The sequence below is a fragment of the Mirounga angustirostris genome, unplaced genomic scaffold (assembly GCF_029215605.1).
Source record: "Mirounga angustirostris isolate CCGP_5_RB_7025 unplaced genomic scaffold, mMirAng1.0.hap1 SCAF_10, whole genome shotgun sequence".
NCBI lineage: Eukaryota > Metazoa > Chordata > Mammalia > Carnivora > Phocidae > Mirounga > Mirounga angustirostris.
Genome location: NW_026991718.1, coordinates 83,333,547 through 83,356,080, shown reverse-complemented (window position 1 = coordinate 83,356,080; position 22,534 = coordinate 83,333,547). Strand labels below are relative to the sequence as shown.

The 22,534-nt window shown below is 47.3% G+C and overlaps 1 protein-coding gene across 2 annotated transcripts in view; it reads left to right on the top strand.

The window, feature by feature from the left end:
• Positions 1-22,534, top strand: part of TGFBRAP1 (transforming growth factor beta receptor associated protein 1) — a 66,029-nt gene that overhangs the window by 29,834 nt on the left and 13,661 nt on the right. For both annotated transcript variants that reach the window (XM_045885271.3, XM_064572667.1), the window contains 4 exons: positions 4,326-4,520; positions 7,034-7,188; positions 17,424-17,506; positions 20,570-20,911. In XM_045885271.3, the coding sequence (XP_045741227.1) occupies positions 4,326-4,520; positions 7,034-7,188; positions 17,424-17,506; positions 20,570-20,911 (775 nt within the window). The remainder of the gene's footprint in view (positions 1-4,325; positions 4,521-7,033; positions 7,189-17,423; positions 17,507-20,569; positions 20,912-22,534) is intronic.

Genomic DNA, 22,534 nt, shown 5'->3' with positions numbered 1-22,534 from the left:
ACTTGACTCTGACAATTCAGAAACAATAGAGTTTGTCACCTGCTCCGCAGGCATATAATTAATTGGTGGGTGTTAATAACAGTACCTTCGTTCCTAAGTTGTTCTGTGGCACCTTCTACTGCCTGACCTGGGCCCATCAGCTGCCAGTTACTGCTTTGCCCTTTTATTCCAGTGTCATCTGCTTCTTGGGTGAATAGAAGCCTTTGTTCTTGACCTCTGGGTTCTGCCCATTTCATTACAAGAACATTCATGTCAGGGCCTCTGCATTGCACACCTCCTGGGCCAGGTGATACCCAGCCTTATGTAGGGAAATGCATTCCACCCAAATTTAATTCCAGGATGAGGCTGGACAACGTCTTACTGTCCATGTTCCCGGGAGAGTGTGCTATACATGGTTATTTGACCCCAAATTTAGCAGCATCCTCGGGCTTACAGTTTACGATTGCCAGGCACCCAGGGGAGGGGCATGCAGGCGCCCGTGCCTTCGGGTTCTTTTCAGCTGGCTGGCTCTAAATGCACAGAAGAGTCAAGATAGTGCTAACTGAATTTCTTCCTCCAAAGCTCAGTCCTCATTCCAGATTCTTAATGCTGCCCAAAGCTTTGCCCCTCGGTTGTTTTTCTCGAGCAGTTTTTAATGCTATCTGAATACTTAGGCAATACAGTTGGTAGGCTAGTTCCGATTGTAATTACGTCCTCTCTGTTATGGTAAAACACCGGTAATGCCAAACCCGGGGCCTTCGGTCCCATGCATTGTCTGACCGCGGCGACAGAACCAGACTGCCCTCATTGTTCAGTCCTGCCTTCCAGCTCTGAGTCACCTTGGTGGAGTTTTCCACGTTCTCATTGATTTCTTACCTACTTTGGAAAGAGATGAGAACGAAAAGCCCCCACCAGCCTCAGGCGCAGTCCTGGGTTGCACTCTGTGGAGACCATTCCTCTCGGGTTATCCTGTACTCCACGGTGGCCTTTGGTGTGCTCTGTGGAAGCGTGGTGTCCCCTTCAGGAAGCATGCTACTACCACCCCCTGAGAAAGTCTGTGACCTCCAGTTCCGGGAAGTGCAAACACTGCCTCCCAACCAGCCCTGCATCCTAATCCCTGTTTTGTTTCCGACTCCGTGCAGTGCTGCTCAATCCTGAGGCTGGCAGCCGCATGTTGGCCCTCGACTCACCTTCTCTCGCTCCCACTGAGTCAGTAGCCAGGTTCCCCCATTCACCCCTGGAAGTGGCTGCCCCCCTCTGTTGTGCCCCAGTTCGGGCCTAGCCAAGGCCGCCTCCTTGGTGGCAGACTGGCCCTCCCCTGTGTGGCTCCTTGCACACAGCCTCCACACTTCCGCCCGACTGGCCTTTGAAAGCCCCCGTGACCTGTAACAAGTGCAGGCCACACTCCTCAGCCTGACTAGAGGCCAGTGCTGCCCGTTCCACCGCCAGCTTGACTTCCGAACAGGGTGTGCCCTGTTCCGGGGACATGTGCCCTCCCGGCTGCTGCCCTCTGTGTGCGTCCTCTTCCCTGTGCAGGCTGGGGTCTGATCACTCAGCTCCACCTGGACTTGACCTCCATCAGCACTCCATCCGCTCGCTTGGAAAGCGTTTTACACCTTTCTATGCCCTGGTCTTTACCTCTTGTGTGGTCATTGTTTACATATTTCCCTTAATCCCTTCACCACCTGTGAACCCTTGAATCCATTGTCCGTCTCTTGGTAGCGAACTCCATGCTCCACACAGCGAATGTTCAAACTGAAATCACTGCTCAATATGCTAAATTTATAGTAGTTCTTTTCCTCTGTACTCATTTAATAGAAGAGCCTTCTTTTCTGTTCATGGTGCTTTCACCCAGAGCCACATCATCTTTTCATGTATTCTGCTCAATTTTACACTGTTACTAAAAATATCGCAGAGACCACCCTTATACTTATGAGTTGGCAATAGATTCAAAAGTAGAATCAACTACAGAGGGTAAGTGTATATTCGGTTTTGGTAGATAATACCCAAATCATTCTCCAAAAGGTGTTTCCTTATACCATACCAATACTCGGTATTATTGGTCTATAACCTTTGCCAATTTGATGAGTAAAAGTTGTGTTTTTACTGTTTTTCATTTAAACTTGTGCCCTTGGTTATTGATGAATATGAGAATCTCTTCATGAATTTATTAGCCATTTGCATTTTGTCTTTTGTGAATTACTAATTTATAGCCTCTCTTTCTGTACTGAGTTGTTAGTCTTTTTCCTAATGAGTTTTGGAGACTTTGAAGGGCCAAAGGGAATAGTCAAGATCAGAATGGTTTACATTAGGCAATTGTGACTCCTTAATAGAGGGGACACACACACACACACACTCAGCTTACTGTTTCATCGTCTTTTTTTTTTTTTTTTTTAATTCAAGTTAGCTAACGTATAGTGTAGTTTGGTTTCAGGAGTAGAATTCAGTGATTCATCAGTTGCATATAACACCCAGTGCTCATCACAACACGTGCCCTCCTTAATGCCCATCCCCCACCCAGCCCAACCCCTATCCACCTCCCCTCTGGCAACCCTCAGTTTGAGAGTTCCAGTTGTTGCTACCACATGCTGAGAACCCATATGTAAAGTGTTAAGCAGGGCCTAACCGTGCTCTGAGCACAGTGGAGTTTGAGGGAGAGCCTCGCATGTGTTAGGTAAGAGCAGGGCGTGTGCGCATGCGTGAGGTCCCCGTGATAGCCAGTTTCAGGAACAGCCTAATTTAGAGGCTGTTGTAATTGATTAACTGCAGTATCTTTTAGTCTTTGTAACTACAGAAAATTTAGGTGGGTTGATGATTTCACAGGTTTAGGAATTCTGCTCGAATGATATAGTTGAGATATTTTCCCTTGTTTTAATCTTGAAGTTCTCTGCATATCTCTGTGTCTCTCTCCCCGTTCTCCATCCTATACAATAGAAACCAGTCGTTGCGATAGCAGCTGATGGTTTGCAGGCAGCAGCACGCTGGGTTTTTTTGGGGGGGTGGGACATCAAGCAATTTTTTTTATTAACATATAATGTATTACTTGTTTCAGAGGTACAGGTCTGTGATTCAACATCTTACACAATTCACAGTGCTCACCACAGCACATACCCTCCCCGATGTCCATCACCCAGCCACCCCATCCCTCCCACCCCCCACCACTCCAGCAACCCTCAGTTTGTTTCCTGAGATTAAGAGTCTCTTATGGTTTGTCTTCCTCTCTGGTTTCATCTTGTTTCATTTTTTCCTCCCTTCCCCTATGATCCTCTGTCTTGTTTCTCAGATTCCTCCTGTCAGTGAGATCATATGATAATTGTCTTTCTCTGATTGACTTATTTCGCTTAGCATAATACCCTCTAGTTCCATCCACATCGTTGCAAATGGCAAGATTTCATTTTTTTGATGGCTGCATAATATTCCATTGTGTATATATACCACATTTTCTTTATCCATTCATCTGTTGATGGACACCTAGGCTCTTTCCATAGTTTGGCTATTGTAGACATTGCTGCTATAAACATTGGGATGCACATGCCCCTTCAGATCACTACATATGTATCTTTGGGGTAAATACCCAGTAGACAGCATGCTGTTTTTAAAGGTGTTTGACATGAACTAGTTTGAAAACTAAGTTAAAATGGATTGACTTTGCAAATGTATTAATTTTGGTAAACCCCAATATCTGCGGACTATATATAGCTCGTTGAGAAATGGCTAGTTTGGTACTTTATGCACAAGACAGATAAGCCGTCACTTGGTGTGGAAGTTATTGGCAAACACTCAACAGCAGTGTGTCTTGAAGTGCAAAATTGGTTCTGTCCCTGCATTAGAGGGTGCATGTGTCCAATATTAGACTTCAGCTCTGAGCAGGGACAGTTCCTGATAGGACGCCTTGTGCAGTGCCTGGCGCATAGTAGGAGCTCAGTAAATGTTTGAGGGGTTGTATTCAATATTCATTCAACAAGGAAGGGCTGTAACTTGGAGACGCTAATCAGTTGAAGGATTGGATGTGAGAGAGAGCTTGCAAAGGTGCTTAAATTGCTGGGAAGTAACTTTTTCCACACAGGTGAGGACGTGTGCTTTATAAATTTTCAGGGGGGTACATGTAAACTTTTTTTTAAGCTCATCTTTAATTGGAAGCAAATGAAAGGTAGACATTCAGTGCAAGGTAGTTCTCTTCCTAATAAAGTCATGTAGGCTTCTTCACACCTGCAGCATATTATATTATCTTTACGATCTTGAAATATAAGGCAGGAGGGGATGGTATTCTGCGCCCAGACACATCTACAGAAAGGAAAAATGCCACAGTTCTTTGGAGGTCCACCTGACTCTTCCTGTTTTTACAGGCATGTTTGCCACAGTTGCTGGTATATCTCAGCGAGCCCCTGTGCACTGGTCGGAGAATGTGATTGGGGCGGCCATTTGCTTCCCATATGTCATAGCGCTCGATGATGAATTCATCACAGTGCACAGCATGTTGGACCAGCAGCAAAAGCAGACCCTGCCCTTTAAGGAAGGCCACATTCTACAGGATTTTGAAGGTACTACTTTGCACAGAAATCTTAATGAAATTTATTTATCAACCCATTTGTGATATTTCTTCAGTAAACATTAGTAAGGGTCCATCTGAAGCTGGACCTCATGCTAAACTTTCAAGCTACACAGTTAATGGTTGCAGTTTTGGGACTCCAGGGGCTCCAAGGGTAAAGGGGAGATAGACATTTGGACAGATAGTTGTAGCAGTTGAAGATCTTGATAGGCATGAAACAAGGCCAATCAGGAGAGCAGAGGATGAAATGTTTCCTGGAATTATCAGGGAGGGCTTCCTGAAGGAGATGGTATTTGAGCCAAACCTTTAAGGATGAGTAAGAGTCAGCCAAGCAGATTTGGTGTGAAAGGACCTCAGGTAGAGAGAAAGGTGCCTGCAGATCTGCGCAAGAGGGAGCCCTGGTCTTCAGGCCATGCAAGCAATTCAGGGTGACTATAGTACGTCAGGCGTGAGGAGGGCTGGCCTGAGATGAGGCTGCAGCAGACCAGGGCTGTCAGGAGGGACTTCCCCTTGTGTGCAGCAGTGAGCCAGGCGAGGGATTTCTTTTACTTTTCCTAAATTCTATTATGAATATTTTCAAACGTACTGAAAAGTCGAAAGGAAAACAAAGTGAAGTACCATATACCATTCAGCTAGACTCAACACTTGTAAACATTTTGCCAAGCCATTCAAAAGTAAGTAAAAGACATCATGACATTTAATCCGAAATACTTCAACACACATCTCCTAAGAATTAGAGCATTTTCCTACATAACTGCAAAGCCCTTTCGCCCCTTAGAAAATGAGCTGACCATGTTCAGATTTCCCCAGTTGTCCTAAGAAGGTCTTTTTTTTTTTTTTAAAGATTTTATTTATTTATTTGAGAGAAAGAATGAGAGAGAGCATGAGAGGGAAGGGGTCAGAGGGAGAAGCAGACTCCCCACTGAGCAGGGAGCCCGATGCGGGACTCGATCCAGGGACTCCAGGATCATGACCTGAGCCGAAGGCAGTTGCTTAACCAACTGAGCCACCCAGGCGCCCCTAAGAAGGTCTTTTATGATATTTTCTTCAAACTGAGAACTGATCTAGATTTATACATTGCATTTGCCATTTAAGGATTTGAGCTCACCAAACATTGCCCTTCCTGTTCTAGATGTGAGGGAGATAAACTTACTAAGACTCTCGGCCCCCACATTAAGGGTGTCACATTCCAGTCGGGGGCCCCGACACACACATCAGAAGAGTGTGTCTCATAACAATGTCACGGTGCTGCGGACGAGTGGTAGAGGTGGGCACAGTCTCTATGTCATGGGCACATAGAGACTGCCTGTGTAACCCCCCACCCCGCCCCCAATGCAAACAAGGGGAGGCTTCCCAGGAAAAGGGACACCCATGTAGAGAAAGGACAGAATCTCAGTATGAGAAAAATGACTTCACTTGTGATATAGAAGGCAGATAATCTAGGCAAGAGAGCAGAGCAGGAAGACTAAAAGGAAAGATGAGGCCTTCTGTGACACCGGACAGTGGGGCTGGAGTGGAATGATGGGATCCCAAGAGAGAAGAGCAGGGGAGCCCGGAAGGCGTGGCTGATACTGAGTCATCCTTCAGACAGGAAGGAAAGATCATCCCATTGCTTTCTGCATACAGGTGATAGTTTGCTTAAAGAGTGTCTCCAGAAGGGAGCAGAACTCAAAACTTTGTAGCAAGAGCGTGCGTTGGAGTACAGCTCCAGTTCTGTGTACTGTCTGCACAGGGTCTCACAAGTACCACGAGGGTGATGGCCACAGGTCAGGTGAAGTCATGGGGCTGCGGGGAAATGAATAAGGTCAGGCTGGGACTTGGGTGTTTGGATGGTAGGTGAGAATGAAATATCTCATGGTTCATAATATAGTAGTATAATCTTAGTTTCCTATAAACTAACGTGGAAAGAAAAGAATTCTTAAAAATTTTTATAGGAAGTATATCGTAATTCTCATAGATCGTTTGCCATAATTGATCTCTACAACTTCTTCGGACTATATATTATGTATCTACTCAACTGTTTTATTTTATTTATTTTATTTTATTTTAGATTTTATTTATTTGAGAGAGAGACAGAGCATGAGCAGGGGGAGAGGGAGAGGGAGAAGCAGACTCCCCACTGAGGGTGGAGCCTGACACGGGGCTCAATTCCAGGACCCTGGGATCATGACCCGAGCTGAAGTCGGATGCTTAACCGGCTGAGCCATCCAGGCGCCCCACTACTCAACTGATTTTAAATTTATCAGCACTTTCAAATAAACGGCAAAAAAAGCATATTTTGTACTTTGGAAATGTGGTATTAGCGTCCACACTTTTTCTGACAGTTGACAATATGGGAAGAAGAAAAGAAAAGCATTGTAATTTATAATTTCTGTAGGAATTTTGTGTTGGGAGAACTACGATGAAATCAGCCATCAGATCGGATGACAAGCCCGTTTCGGGGAAGCAGTGTGTGTCTGTGCAATATGTTCTTTCCCTTTCCAACACTGTTGAATTTTTTCCCAGGAAGAGTGATTGTCGCCACAAGTAAAGGAGTTTACATCTTGGTTCCCTTACCCCTGGAAAAGCAAATACAGGATCTTCTAGCAAGCCATAGAGTGGAAGAGGCTTTGGTTTTAGCAAAAGGAGCCCGGAGGAACATTCCAAAAGAAAAATTTCAGGTTTGTAATTAAGTTGGTCACAAGAAAGCATGCCGCCAAGCCACCAGCTAGAAAACATTCAGATTTCACTAACATACGTCAGCCCTCCTTGTGCGCCACGATCTTGCAGATTGCTTTTGGATCTGTTGTCTCATTTCCACAGCCCATCCACATCACATAGATATGGAGGCAGGTTGCAGAGCAGTCCAGGACAGCTGGCCTGAGGTCTCACTGCCAGCCGAGGCCAAGTCAGACTGTGAACCTCTGGCTTGATTCCTGAGTCTGACATATATACCAAGTGGTATTTCTTATCAACTCTCTTCTTCAGTGGGCCTCCAGGGAAGAGTCAGGATCATAGTTCTCATAAACCAGCAGAGTAACAATAGCAGCTTAATTTGTCTCCTAATTTGGAATTTGTTAAAAGTTTAGACTTCTAGTATCTGTAGGAAAAGCTTGTTAGCCATACTGGTAAATGGCCTAACACTGCAGGAATCCATCTAATTATTTCTGGAGGAGAAAACTTTTAATGCACTTGAGACACCCACTTTAATATAGTTGGGGTGATAAATAAAACTGATCCAACAATCACAAGTTATTCTTTTTTTTTTTTTTTTTTAAGATTTTATTTATTTATTTGACAGAGAAAGACACAGCGAGAGAGGGAACACAAACGGGGAGTGGGAGAGGGAGAAGCAGACTCCCCGCCGAGCAGGGAGCCCGATGTGGGACTCGATCCCGGGACTCCAGGATCATGACCTGAGTCGAAGGCAGTCGCTTAACCAACTGAGCCACCCAGGCGCCCACAATCACAAGTTATTCTTATGTCCAGTGAAATCAGGTTCCCTAAAAATTGCTGCTTGATTGGTTGTTAGGTTAGTTCGTGTTACTCTATGTATTTGAAAGTAATGAAACATCCCATGGGTGTGTGTATGCTTCACTGAATATCGAAACTGATCATGAAAAGTTCTGTGACTTAATCATGATCCCTTGATGGTTACCAATTAGTCAGATTTCCACACGACTCAGTGATTGTTGTGGAATGAAATAATGCCTCTGGCCTCAGTTGCTTTATGCTGCCAAGTGAAAGAAGACTGGACATGTAATTTATGGTTATGGATATGAAAGTAGGCATCTTTTTTTGTAATTTTATTTTGAGTATAGTTGACACACAATGTTACATTAATTTCAGGTGTACAGCATAGGGATTCAACTTCTCTATATGTTATGCTATGCTCACAACAAGTGAAGAGGGTGTCCCTTCTGTGTTTAAAGATTGATAAAGTGTTCCTCTTTGTTCCTGATTTTTTAAAGTGAGACTGATCTATTCGCGTTCAGCAGGGGGCAGCAGAGGCAAAAAGAAGAGCTGTTCAGGCAGGAGCTGTGGTATGCTGAGCACACTTTCTCTGCAGCCTGTAGGTCAAATCCAGGTGGGGTGGCCGTGCCTTCCATTGGGTCTGAGGCCTGTCCTTGCCCTGCTTGCTCTCCACCCCATAAGCTGCCTCCTGTGGATGTGTTGGATGTCTAGGTGCGCCACACATTGGGGTGCCCCCTCCTTGCACACACACACGTGCCTATGCTTTAAGTGTGTAACATTTTCTTACAGAAACGTCCAATGTTCCTTGTTTGATCTTAGCTCCCTCCCATCCTTTGGCTGAGTATCGAGTAGGGATAGGCAGTAAATATTGGACCATATTAGTCCTCATCTTGCTCAGACGTCATCTGAGTGTCATCTTGATATCTCAGCCGGAGTCTTTTCCTTTCTCGCATGCTCCCTGCCTTCTCCCAGTTGCTTCAAACTCCTATATCCAGACCTGGAAATACACCCTCAGAATGATCTTGAATTCAGCCTTCATTCCCAGTGGCCATTGCTATTGCTGTGCAGACCTTCTGTTCGGCCTGAGTTGTTATTTTAACAACCTCCTTGTGTGTGTGTGTGTGTAGTCCAGCCTCCATGCCACTGTGGGAATGTCGACGGACTCCTTTGCTCAGGGTCCTTCGGCGGGCGCCTCGCTTCGTGGTCTGGCCCCGCCCACTTCCATGACCCACGTTCCGCCTCAAAGGCTGGAGGGCAAAGGAGCCCACGACGCCCGAGCCCGAGCCCTGCAGCGTGCAAGCGCTCTGCGAGGCATTTCAAAACTTGTTTCATCCTCAAAATGAGTGAGAAATAGCCAGCACCGCTGTCCGAAGACGGGAAGGCAGGACAGCGGCGCTGGTTTCGCGCACGCACGCCTGGCCGGTTGCATCGGTGCCCGCCCTCGGAAGCGGCGCGTCCCCCCGCATGACTTGCGTCCCCCTTAGCGGAAGGTGCCCTGTGCTTTCACGCGCCTCTCCGCCCTCCCCCTATGCCCGACTTGTGATTTAGGCTGGTTCCCGTTACTGGGTGTGCTTCCAGACTCGGCAGTATGGTTTCCGTACTTTGCCTACCCCTCCCTCTCCTCGGAGTCCTCCCCGTGCCCCCCAGGCAGAACCGATCCCTCCCCTGCGTTTCTGCAGTTTGTGTGTCAACGCTCAACACATCAGTTTGCACCGCCCTCAGGCTTTGCTCTCCCGAGTTCCTAGGTAGACTCTGCCCTCTTTCTGTCCCTTGGCACCCTGGTCCCGCCTGGGCCGAAACTCACTGATCTTCAAACAGCTGGTACACAATGGACTGCAGAGCAGAAGGTTTGTGTTAAAAACAGAGTGGTAAGAGAAAAATAATATTGACAGAAAAGGTTTAGAGAGAACTTTTCCTGAATGTGTATGTGTTTTTAAGGATGAGATGTGATGCTTGTGATGATGAGGTACATTACTTATTTTAACTTTCGGGTGCTTGCAACCAAATGCTGGACCCTAGGCTTAGAGAAGCCAGAAAAGGAGAGGAAAGGGGACCACAGTCCAGAGGACAGGCTTGTCACTGTCCCCCAACCCCCTTTTTTAATTTAAAGCAAGTATTGGTTTTGTGTCACTGACTTCTGAACTAGGGAGGGGTTTATCATGAAGTTAATTCTGGGACCGGGATTAAAAGACTAGTGCTTCTAGAGATTCCAAAGGGCCAGAGAATTTAGATCTTTAAGAAAGGTGGGCTTCTGGGCGCCTGGGTGGCTCAGTCGTTAAGCGTCTGCCTTTGACTCAGGTCATGATTCCAGGTCCTGGGATCAAGCCCCGCATCGGGCTCCCTGCTCAGCGGGAAGCCTGCTTCTCCCTCTCCCACTCCCCCTGCTTGTGTTCCCTCTCTCGCTGTGTCTCTCTGTCAAATAAATAAATAAATAAAATCTTAAAAAAAAAGAAAGGTGGGCTTCCATTGTATTAAGGTGTAAGATGTTACAAAGAAAGCGGCAGTAAGGAGATCTCTTGCATTAACAAAGGCTTGTGTCAGAAAGTTCTCCTGATTTATGTCATGTACTGTAGGTAGTATTCATATTTAAGCTTGAACTCCGATACTTGTGGGGTGTTTTTTCTATTTCACCCAAAACTATTTGAGTATGTATCTTTAAAAGGCAAGATGTCCCCTTTTCAATGTAACCACAGTGCGGTCTGTGGAACTCCCCAAAGTCATCCCAGGGTCCTTCGAAGAACAGAGTCCCATCAGTGTTCACATTTCCCAGTTGTCCCGTGAGTGCTGCCTCTTGCCATTCTCTCTGTCCTCCCAGGAAGTCCCAGGTGGGCCGTGCATTCAGGTGACTGTGTGCCCGAGCCACTGGAGAACGTCCTCTCTGCAAACCTGCCACCACTTCTTTCATTTATGTAGTTAGGTCCTTTGTTTGACTTTTGTTTTCTAGGGATCACTCTTTGGAATTTAATTTTGTTTTATGATTATGTAAAATATTTACAAAGTTCATTCAAAGGAGTCTTTCCTCCCTTCACCTGTCTTCCCCCTGCCCCCTGGGTCTTCTTTTGGCGTGAAACTTGTGATTTTTGTTCTAATGGTTACCCTGATGGTATTAACTTTATAAAAGTCCTTTGGCTTTCTCTTTTTCTTGCTGGGGGAGAGCTCCTGTTGTCTGTTGGTTCCCCCCTTTGAGCAGCATTTGAAATTAGCTGGTGAGCTCTTAGCACCTTCCCCTCCTTTTTCCCAGCGTCCATGTGAAAGTCACATCCCTTTATCCCCAGCATGTCCGCGAGCGTATTATACTTCTGTGTCACTTGCCCATGGCCCCCTGGTTTTTGATGGTCACATTGTCTCTACTGTTTGCACACATAGCCATCTCCTGTCTCCCTTATATTTATCCATCTTTGTTCAGGGCAGATGTGTACTGAATGCTCAGGGGAACATTTTATGCTGCTGACTCTCCAGTCCTCTGGTTTTCGGCAGCGATCGTTCCTCCAGCAGATGTCCCAGCATGGGCGTATGGGAACACTGTCCCCGCACGTCGATAACAGTTCCTCTGCAGCCTTTATACTTGAAGGCCAGTGTGGCTGGCTCTAAAGTCTTTGACTTACATTATCTTTCAATAAGAAACTTAAATAAGTTCCACGATTATGTTTTGCCATCAAGGGTCAATAAATATTGGAGGGCAGTCTGAATTCCTTGCCCTTCTAGTGTCTTGGCCTTTTACCTTGAATGCCCAAAGGAGTTTTTCCTTGTCTTTCAAGCTCAGTTTCTCATTGTTACCACTTACTGGCCAATTGGAGCAGGCAAAGACCCCTTCCCCTGCCATCTGTAAATGGCCTGCCAGGCTTTCCAGTGGTTCCTGATAGTGGTTTGGGAACTCTGGTTTTTGTGGCCTCATATCCCCCTTTTCCTCTGTCCACTTCTCCCCCCACCCCCAGTTTCTAACACCACCTGGTTCCTGTAGTTGGTGGTGGTGTGTCCCCAGTGGCTTGCACTTTTGGTTTGTGGGCATGCCGAGTCACTTCATGCTGTTATAAATATGTTGGCAGCGAGTTTTTGGTTTTGTTACCCCAATTGGTTTGTCTGTTTGACCTGTGGTAAAATACACATTAACATAAAACTTACCATCCTAACCATTTTAAGTCTACAGTTCAGTGGCATTGAGTGCATTCACTTTGTTGGTCAACCATCACCACCATGCATTTCCAGAACTTCTTCTCATCTCGCAAAACTGAAACTCTGTCCTCATTAAGCACTAACTCCCCATCCCCCTCCCCATCCCCCTCCCCATCCCCCTCCCCACTTTCTGCGTCTGATTTTGATTATTCCAGGAACCTCATGTAAGTGGACTCATGCAGGATTTGTCCTTTTGTTCCGCGGCTTACTTTACTTAGCATAATGTCATCAAGGCTCATCCATACTATAGTACCTGTATGTCAGAATGTCCTTCCTCTCTAAGGCTGAATAGTATATTCCATTGTATGGATGTACCCCATTTTCTTTATCCATTCATCCACTGATGGACACTTAGATTGCTTCTACCCTTTGGCTGTTGTGAACTGCTATGAACTAATTGTTCTGTTTTTATGAGGAGGCTGCAAGATTAAAAAGACTGCATTGTGACTCTCTTCCCAGATACCTTGGTTTTGAAACATTTTAAAGTAATTTTTAAAATTTTAATAAATTTACACACAAACACATTCTACGTGGCAAAACCCACTATAAGTAAATTAAAAACATAAGTAGCAAAAAGTACTTGCAGTTTAAAGCACAGAAGGTAGGCTGATTTCTCTAAAATGTCAGGACCTCCTTCAAATAAATAAGAAAAAAAAATGAATGGCCCAATAGAAAAATGAATATGAACAGATATTTAATAGAAGGTGAAATCACCTGTCTTAAAATGTTTGAAAAGATATTTTGTCTCATTCATACAGAGATGTGCAAATTACAAGTTCACTAAGTTATTTTCCATTCAGATTGTTAAAGATCAGAGGGTTTGAGGATACTCTCTGAGGGTGTGGGGAAATGGACACTCTCAGATATCACTTCTAAGGATGTAAATTGCCTGCAGGAGGGCAAACTGAGAATCTCTCTCCAAGTTACACGGTACAGTTCTGCTCCTAGAGGGGTATTCTACACGTCTAAGCACAAAAATGCAAAATAACCAATGGAGAAGACTCTTCACGATCAAATTGTTTGTTTAAAGAGAAAAACAACGACCCAGATGCTGCCGGTGGAGGAGTGGTTGAATGCGCTGTGGTCTAGAGGGCTGTTGGGACACCGTGGAGACAGGAACGAGAACCAAGGACTTTGTGTGTCGAGGCAGAAGGATCTGTGAAAGACGAATTAAAAATGTAGATAGTGCAGACAGTGGGTGTAGTGCTACCAAAATTAGGGAAAGAGTTGGCTTATAAATACATCATGTATTTCTGCAGCTGCCAAGAAATTCATAGCATCGATTACCTCTGGAGTACCACTGGCTGGGAACTGCCATGGGAGGGAGACTCTTCATTAAATCCCTTTGAATGTTTTGAAATTTGAGCTATATGAATGCATCACTTCCATTATAAACCTTAAAAAATACAGGAGGAAAAAATACATGCATGTGTGTAAAGAAAAAAAATCAAAGAGCAAGGGGTCTCTTGCCCTTAGAATGTCATTTTTCTTCCTAAACAGCTATGTGTTCCTATTTCTTAGTGTATCCTTTGCAAGAGTTTGGACCTGTGCTTTGGGTAGGTTTCCTTATGCATGCTGAGTTCCTCAGGCCTCTTCTCTGGCCCCCGTGCCCGCTGGCCCCCACCATCCCCACCTGTGGGACTGACCACTTTTCCTGCTTTGCATGCATGTCCATCACATGGCTGATTCCTGAGCAGAGCTTCTAGTTTGCATGTCACCAGACCCTGGCTCTGGGATGGGGATGGGCACACAGTGGAAAGGTTCTGTTTTATACGGTTGCATTAACTGGGTTTCTTAACTGGAGGATTTCTCAGAGCTTTTAATACACTAATACCTATTGTGATCCCTGAGAGGCCACATATCATGTATTATATTTTTATTACTATCTTTCTGTGAATTCCCAAGAAGGGGTATATATAAAATACATTATTTTATACATTATGGATTTGTATTATATATGTAGATGTGTGTATATACGTGTGTGTGTGTGTGTATATGGCATGCAAATACTTTTTATGTATATATTGTATATATCAACATTTACAATTAACACACACACGTATATACACATACACATCTGTTTACAAACTTAATCAGGATGGAGAATGTCATGGCCGCTTAGGTGGGACAACTGTTTCACCCAGTGTATTTTCAGAAAGGTGTTTTTATTTAGGCAATAACTAAGTGAGAAGAGTCTTAAATAAGTTTTTAAGACACCTAAAACCCACCACTTAAGTATGTATTACAGGAAGAGGTATAAATACAGTTAAAAGTCTAACATTCGTTATCAATTTTTTTTTTTTTAAGATTTTATTTATTTATTTGACAGAGAGAGAGAGAGCGAGAGCAGAAACACAAGCAGGGAGAGTGGGAGAGCGAGAAGCAGGCTTCCTGCCGAGCAGGGAGCCCAATGTGGGACTCGATCCCAGGACTCTGGGATCATGACCTGAGCCGAAGGCAGATGCTTAATGACTGAGCCACCCAGGCGCCCCTCGTTATCAATTTTTGTTTAAAGTCTGGTTGTACTCATTTTACAGAAATGATATGTATATACCATATATCCCAACTCTTCTTGGGCTTACAGGGCATTATAACCTGAATCTTATTCATAGTCTCATGTCAAGAGTCGGCTCTCCTCTGGATTTATAATGGTTTATATCTGGTTTGTAATGACTGCACCTGGTGGTTTGTCTGCAACAGATCTTACATCATTCTTGGTAGGAAGGGGGGTGTGCCCATCGGCCCTGCTCTCCTGGAGATGAGCCCACTGACAAAGCCGAAGTGCTGAACCCTTGAGGTGGGAGGGGGATCAAGGCCTGACCCTAGCAGTGGACTTTTCTGCCCTTAAAAAAGCCTCTTTCTAAATCAGATAGAATAGAATCTTCTGCTTCACAAAATTTCTAGTTACCCAAAGCATGACAGTTTAGAAATCTCAATTGAGAAACAGAATAGTAGTAACAGAGGGTTTGACTTCGCTTTCACCTTGCTCTCAGAGTACACGTGACCTCTTACAGCTGGCTTGTGGGGGCCCTCCGCCTCTGCACAGAGTCCATGCTGAGTGGCACTACTTAGAGCTCAGTTTTGCTAATGCACATACCTGGCCTGGGACTTCTGATAGCTGCCTCACGCCAGGGGACAAATCGGTTAAGTTGAAAAGACAGCTGAGGACTCCATTGCGTTAGCTCTGATGCTGGGGAGATAAACAGATGTGCTTGTTCTCTCTCCTCTCATGGCCATCCTTCTTGTCCTTCTGCTGGCCAACCTGGCTCCAGGTCTGCAGTTCCGCATCACCTAAGTGGAGTGCCAGGGGAGCTGTCGGTCAGAGCGGACAGTCTGGGAAGGAGGTGGTCACTTTCAGAGCACCAGGAATTGGCTGTGCTTGCCGAAGTTTCTGATCGGGTGTTTGTAGGTCTCAGTCAGTGGTGTGTTGTGTATCATTCGTGGTTTCGCATCTAGGTGCTTATATTCAGGATGACGGGATCTCTTTGCATGCTTCTTCTAAGTCTGCCTGTAGTGTTTGTGGACTAGAATACAGAAAATAACCCCATATTCTTGGAGATTGGGAGTGTTCGCAAAAGTGGTTTTTATTTCCTTTTAGGAAGGGAAAGAGTAGAAGGCGTTTGAATCCTGCAACCATGAGGAGTAAATTGTGATTCGGCTGATTTCGCATCAGCAGGCCAGGGCGTGAGCAAGAATTCTTCTACTGCAGCTGATGGATCCTTTTGATCTTTTTTGCTAAGTGGATGGTCTTCATCATGTCTGCTTCCAGAAATGGAGCTGGCATTCCTGTACAACAGAACCTTGATCCACTCCTGTGTCTGCTTATTGTTGGGGCCAGTTTTTAAGCCACAAATAGCTGCTATCAGGGAAGAAAGGTAAAGGCAGGTGGTAAAGAGATGAAAAAGCAACCTGCCCTTTCTGACTTCTTTCAAGGAATTTCTATGGGGATAGGGAGGAAATGCTGTACTTTTGAGAACTCTTCAAAACTACAGCGAAAGGCCCTTTAAAAGCTGATGTGAGGGAACAGGATTGATAGCCTCTAGGTGCCGACTGTCTCCACTTTCCTCACTTCTTCAATGGGTAACAGCCTGCTGTGTACCTGGGCGACTCAGCGAGTGGAAAGAATTTAGAATCCAAAAGGTCTGCTTTTTAAATCCCAGCTCAGCCACTTAAGACTTCACTAACTTTGGGCTAAGATCTTAACATCTCTGAGCAGACTGTCCCTCTGGGTTCACGAATACTGAGGAGATAGCTCTTCAGATCCAGGAGCCCTTCCTGAATGGCAGGTGTTATGCCGGGGTGTGGGGTTACAAAGAGGAATAACATATGCACTGTGCCGCCAAGGAATTCATGGCTCACACGAGAGCACAGTGGTTGGAAGGTGGAGGAATTGAACTCACAGGGTCTGAAATGTGATTGGAGCCTTTGATCGTGAGGGGGTGACGGCCTGACTGTGGGATGGCACCAGAATGAACAGAGTGAAGAGGCATGTACAAGGGCTACTGCAAGCAAAGGAGGCTTGGACTCCAGCACTGACGAAGTTGGACAGCGACAGGGAAGGTGGAATTAAGACACCACGGGAGAGCTTTCTATAGTGCGCTTTGCTCTTGCTGGGTGTCACGAGGAAAAAGTTCTGTGGTCAGGGAAGTCTGCATGAAGCAAAGATCACCCGGCACCTTGACGGCAGGAATTATGAGTGGAGTGTGGCTGTGGACCATGCAGCTCCAGGAGAAGGAATGCACTGCATTTCCCCAGCTTGGGCTAGGAAAGCATGTGGCTTTAGCTATTGACTGATTAAATGGCATTGGTCCTGTGTTCTGAGGGATACTCAGAAGTGATGTGTCAATTCCGGAGGAATGGAAGCAGGGTGAGCAGCTTCTGGGCCTCCAGAGACACTGGAGCTGTTGCTCTCCATCTGAACCACCAGAAGTGGAAGCCATCACCAGCCCTGCAAGTTAAGGAGGAGGAGGACACATTGGGGAAGGAAATGAGATTTATGGGGAAGATCTGTGGAGAAGGTGAGGGAAGAATAGTCAAGTAGAGAACAACTTTATTTCAGGAATGAGGAGTGGATTGACACACAGACACACATAAATATATTTGTATTGAAAATAATTTCATATATGCCATGTTTTTTTCTTTAGCTTGTAACTTCCAATTTCTGTGTAATCACGAACATTTGACTTGGGTTCTGATCAGAAGGTTTCTCCCCATTGTGTTGGTTTTACGGAGTCTCTCAGAGATGAACTAAACCTGTCTTTCCTTGCAGGTAATGTACAGAAGGATTCTGCAGCAGGCCGGGTTTATACAGTTTGCACAACTTCAGTTCCTGGAAGCTAAAGAGCTCTTCAGGTAATTTGAGGTGTTGGTAGCGAGCCTTCCCAGGTGTCCCCCTGTGGTCAAAGCCTTCATCTCGACCGTGAGGCCGTGAAGGGAAATGTTGCCATGCTTAGATTGTGCTTCAGGGAGAAGTGGGAAGACTTGTTGACAATAGCACCCACCGCCGGTGCTCATTCCTCGCTCCCACCCCTTAGCCTCAGTTTACCTGCCCTGTGTCTCAAAGAGGGTGGAGGCTGAGGAGGAGGAGGCGCCCATAACGATCCCATTAAGAGAGGAGGAGGAAATCCTAGAGGGAACTCGATAACGCGGAGGATTCCTAGGGAAATGCTATTCTTGCTCACTTTTCCTTCTCTTCAGAGATTTTTGCAGGCAATTAGAAGTTTAGGACTAGAACAGGTGCCCCTGGGAAGACTGGTGGAAACTGTGCTCTTTCCAAAGACTTCACAAGGAAACGTTCATAAGGACAACTTAGGACCTGAGTTTTCACACCATCGAACTAGACGAGATCCTGCACATTTTGGAGCTATCTCAAGGATAAAGGGTATATAAAGCATCCGCACAGATCCTTCACATCCAAGTAGCGGCCGGAGCAGAGCACAGCTCTGTACACGCCGTCTGCCGCCTGGTCTCTAGGCCGTAGGGCTCACCCCTGCTCCGGCCTCCTGCTCTGTCACACGGCTGGCCGAAGGAGCAGGCTTCTGAGTCAAGAAGGGGTCACTTAGTGAATAGCGATGCCCTGTGTAACTTACACTTACATCAGTTCTGTGTGCTCTTCTCATCTGTTCCTGGGGGACTAACGTAGATTCTCTGTCCCTGTGGACGTAGCTCTTTTCCGTCCTACCTGTTCTGTCCCTGCAGTGTCAAAAACCTCCTCATTTGGGTCCATCTTCTCATGGGTTAATTTGGGACAGGGTGGGGCGCCTGGGTGGCTCAGTCGGTTAAGCGACTGCCTTCGGCTCAGGTCATGATCCTGGAGTCCCGGGATCGAGTCCCGCATCGGGCTCCCTGCTCGGCAGGGGGTCTGCTTCTCCCTCTGCCCTCTTCCCTCTCGTGCTCTCTCTCATTCTCCCTCTCAAATAAATAAATAAATCTTTAAAAAAAAAATTGGGGACAGGGTGCAAACGGTCATAATCTATTCCTAGGAGAGTTCACAGATTCTGTGACAGAGTAAGTGCAGGGCCTGTCAGTCATTAGTACAAGGTTCCTCCTGTCTTTCATACTTCAGCCCCTTCATAGCATAAATTGATGGCTGTTCCGTTTTTGTCAAAAATGTGACTGAGAGAATCGGCCCTTGAAGCAGGCAGGCCGAAGCAAGCGAGCTTCCACTTTCCCTTCCTGTGCCCACGGCAGACGTTGCTAATAAAGTGGGATTTTTTTTCCCTCGTTGATGTGGGACTTGTCTTCGGATTCCTTCTCAGTTCAGTACTAGAAGCCACAATGCCAACACGTCGTGGTCGGCACCCGAGAGAGAACCTCTGTGTGCCTCACGCCGTGGGCCCCTCCGCTCTGTGTCTGCTCCCCTGGACGTGGACGTAAGCCCGTCCTCATGTCCAGTCAGGTCAGCACGCCTCCCAGGAAGCGGGCTTGGCCCAAGCATCAGAGCCGGAGCGCCAGGGTGAGACCGCCGCGTGCATTCATGGCGTGCCCACGCCATGTGGATGATGGCTGTGTGCCCGGTGGGTGGGCGCGCAGGGGCCGCTCCACAGTGGGGGTGGCACGCTCTGGGGGCAGGCGCAGAGCACGGGCTCCGATTGGGGTTTAGCTGCATCTTCAATGATGAGAAGCTTCCCAAATTGAGAACCATACAGGCCGGACCTTTTGGGCTGGATAATTTGTTTAGGGGTGCTCTCTTGTGCCTTGTAGGAGCCCTGGCCTCTACCCAGTCAGGGCCAGTAGCACCCTCCAGTGGTGACTGAAAGTATCCCCAGACATTGCTCAGTGTCCCCCAGGGAGCAAAACTGCTGCCCTGGAGGGCTGTTGCTTTAGGCGGAAGGAACAGGGCAGCAAAGGCTGAGGCATGCTGTGTGTAAACTGGAGGGGGGGTTGGGGCTGAAGCATCAGAGTGTCGGAGGGACGGTGGAAGCCGAAGCTGTAGGGCCTCGGGAGTGGCCCCTGTGCTCAGAGGTCTGGGGTTTATCTTAGAGAGGCCCAGCACCATGGATGGTGGGGAGAGGGCAGGAGTGGAAGGAAGGAGACCCAGAGGCCGGAAGCTGGGGAGGAGGGGAGACTGTCAGAGCTTGAAGGAAGATGGATGCAGTGAACGTTGCAGGAAGTGTAGACCCCAGGCTGGACCTGGGGTTCCCATTCATGTCTGGGGGCCCTGTGTCTGTTTCCGTAAGAGGAGCCCACAGGTGGGGCTGCTGTGGGGCCAGCATTGCGGTCTGCAGCTCCATGATGCTGGCTCTGTCATCATGGTGGACAGGACGAGCAGGCCGGAGGGCAGCACGGGGCGGGGGGAACGTGGCCAACAGGGAAGCAGAGGTGGATGTCACCAGATGGGCTCCCTAGCCTGGCGAGGTTAGGACACCGTTGGAGTTGTGGTCTAACCTTATGCTCCGAGAGGCCATTGAGAGTCTCCACAGAACCAGCCTCACGAATGCTCCCGTGGCTCCCGTCGTAGGATCTTTGATGAGGAAATTGTAAGTCACATCCTGGCAAAGTCCCTTTGTGGGTCGGTGAGGAAACCTCTTCATAGTTTGATGCCAGGAGAAGCGTTGGCTTCGGAAGGACGGCACTTCACCTTTGACCAGACAGTGCTGTGTTCCCTCCGTGTTCCTTTCCTGGCCTTGGTTTCCAGGGAGTCTGCTGCTCCGCCGGTGGGGGGACCACGTCGGGTGTCTCTATACTGTGTGTCAGCACTGGTGGGGTGTGTGTCTTTCTGTGCGCGTGCACAGTTGGCCGTGCTCTGCCGGCTAGGACGGGCCGCCGGCTAGGACGGTGGCTCTGCCGCGCTCACCCACACATCCAGCTCCCCGTGAACGGGTGCAGACGGGCCCGCCCCCCGAGGTTGTTTTGTGTGCCTATGTGTACTCTTTCTCTCTTTTTGCTTCATTTAGTCTGACACTGTAATTGCAGAAGCGGCCAGCTTGACGTCCGGGAGCTGATCTCTCTCTACCCCTTCCTGTTGCCCACCTCCTCCTCATTCACACGATCCCATCCTCCTCTCCACGAGTACGCGGACCTGAACCAGCTGACCCAGGGGGACCAAGACAAGATGGCCAAGTGTAAGCGCTTCCTCATGAGCTACCTGAACGAAGTCCGCAGCACAGAGGTCGCCAATGGCTACAAAGAGGACATCGACACGGCCTTGCTCAAGCTGTACGCGGAGGCCGACCACGACAGTCTGCTGGACCTCCTGGTCACCGAGAACTCCTGTCTTCTGACAGACAGCGCTGCCTGGCTGGAGAAGCACAACAAGTGAGTGTTTCCTTCCCACGTGCGGCCAGGGGCCCTGTGAAGGTGCTGCAGCCGCTTGCATGAGGCCCCAGGAGACTCCTCACGTGACAGCCCAGCACCCCCTCAGTTTAGACCCCCCTCGGCATGGTCTGCAGATGACTGGAGGGGTCTCAGAAGGCTTGCGCTCTCACAATCTGTCATAGGCCCAGTTAGTAAATGAAGTGATTCTTAGCACTCCTCTCCATACCGTTCCATGTAGGATTCACCCGTGGATGACACCACCTGTATTTTGGTAAAGTTCATAGCATACTGTAGTCACTGATGACCAAACACTGTGACCTCCATAGATAGACATCTGGATAAATAGATTAAAAGGGAGACTTCTTGATCTCGTTGATAAAAGTGTATGGCTTTAAACTCTGCCTTCGTTATGAGCACAAGTTGGTAGACAGCCGCCCCCTTGCCTTACGCACAAGGGCAGTTAACCACAGTGACTGGGTAAGAGCCAGTGCTCCTTCGTTCTGAGCAGGTACGTGGCAGGGGGCAGGCGGGAGTTCTTTAAACGTGTTGGATGATCCCCAGACTCCTTTAAGCAGTAAGATTCATCTGTGATTTTTGTTATGTAAAATGGATTAAAGGACTGACGAAGTCCCACGGGAACCATGGGGTTACAGAGCCAGATCCTGTTCCAATTGAACAGGGGCTTGCGATGGGTCTCCACGTGGGTATGGGCTCTTCCCAGCACTTTCCCTCAGTTTCCCAGCTATGCTATGGAAGGGAGTTACTTTGTTTAGGACCAGAAAATACACTAATGCCTCATGATAGGGACGTGGAATGGTAGGGTCCAGAGAGTCAGTGTAACTTCCTGAAAGGCTAAGGAAAAGAGGAGGGCCCCAGTGAATAGTTTGATACCTTAAGAGTTCGCTCTCGGAGGGAAGAAATCCCACATCCCTCCGGGTCAGCTTGCTCCATTCACCAGCTGGGGGGGGGAGGACAGTGAGCAGGACACCGCCCGGGCTGTGTCAGTGTTATCCCTCACCCTTTCCATGCACAAGTGAGGAGATGAAGGACCTGGCAGACATTCCACTTGCTCAAGACCGTACAGTCCCTAAGTAAGGGAACCTGAATTGAAACTTGGGGCCTAGGACCCTGGGTGCCCTCCCCGGACCGTCCCCGACCTTGTGTTCTCTGCGCTGGTTGGGCACTGTGGGCCTGTGTTGCTGTCCATGTTCAGACTCCTGACCCCATCTTTCAGTAATAGCTCAGGTAACACACCTTCCTAATATTCTTCTAACACTCTGTGATGGGTTAGCGGTGATCATCTGAAGAGATATGAAATTATATTAATATTTGAGGAAATTGTAAAGCAATTCCAAATAGGATTTTCTGTAGCGTAATTATGATTTTATTTTTCAGCTTATCCTAGACTTGAATATGATCCTTTTTGGAAATTGATAGGACATACATTTTATTTATTTTTTTAAAAGATTTTTATTTATTTGAGAGAGAGAGCACGAGCAGGGGCAGAGGCACAGGGAGAAGCAGACTCCCCTCTTAGCAGGGAGCCCGACGTGGGACTCAGTCCCAGGACCCTGGGATCATGACCTGAGCCAAAGGCAGACACTTAACTGACTGAGCCACCCA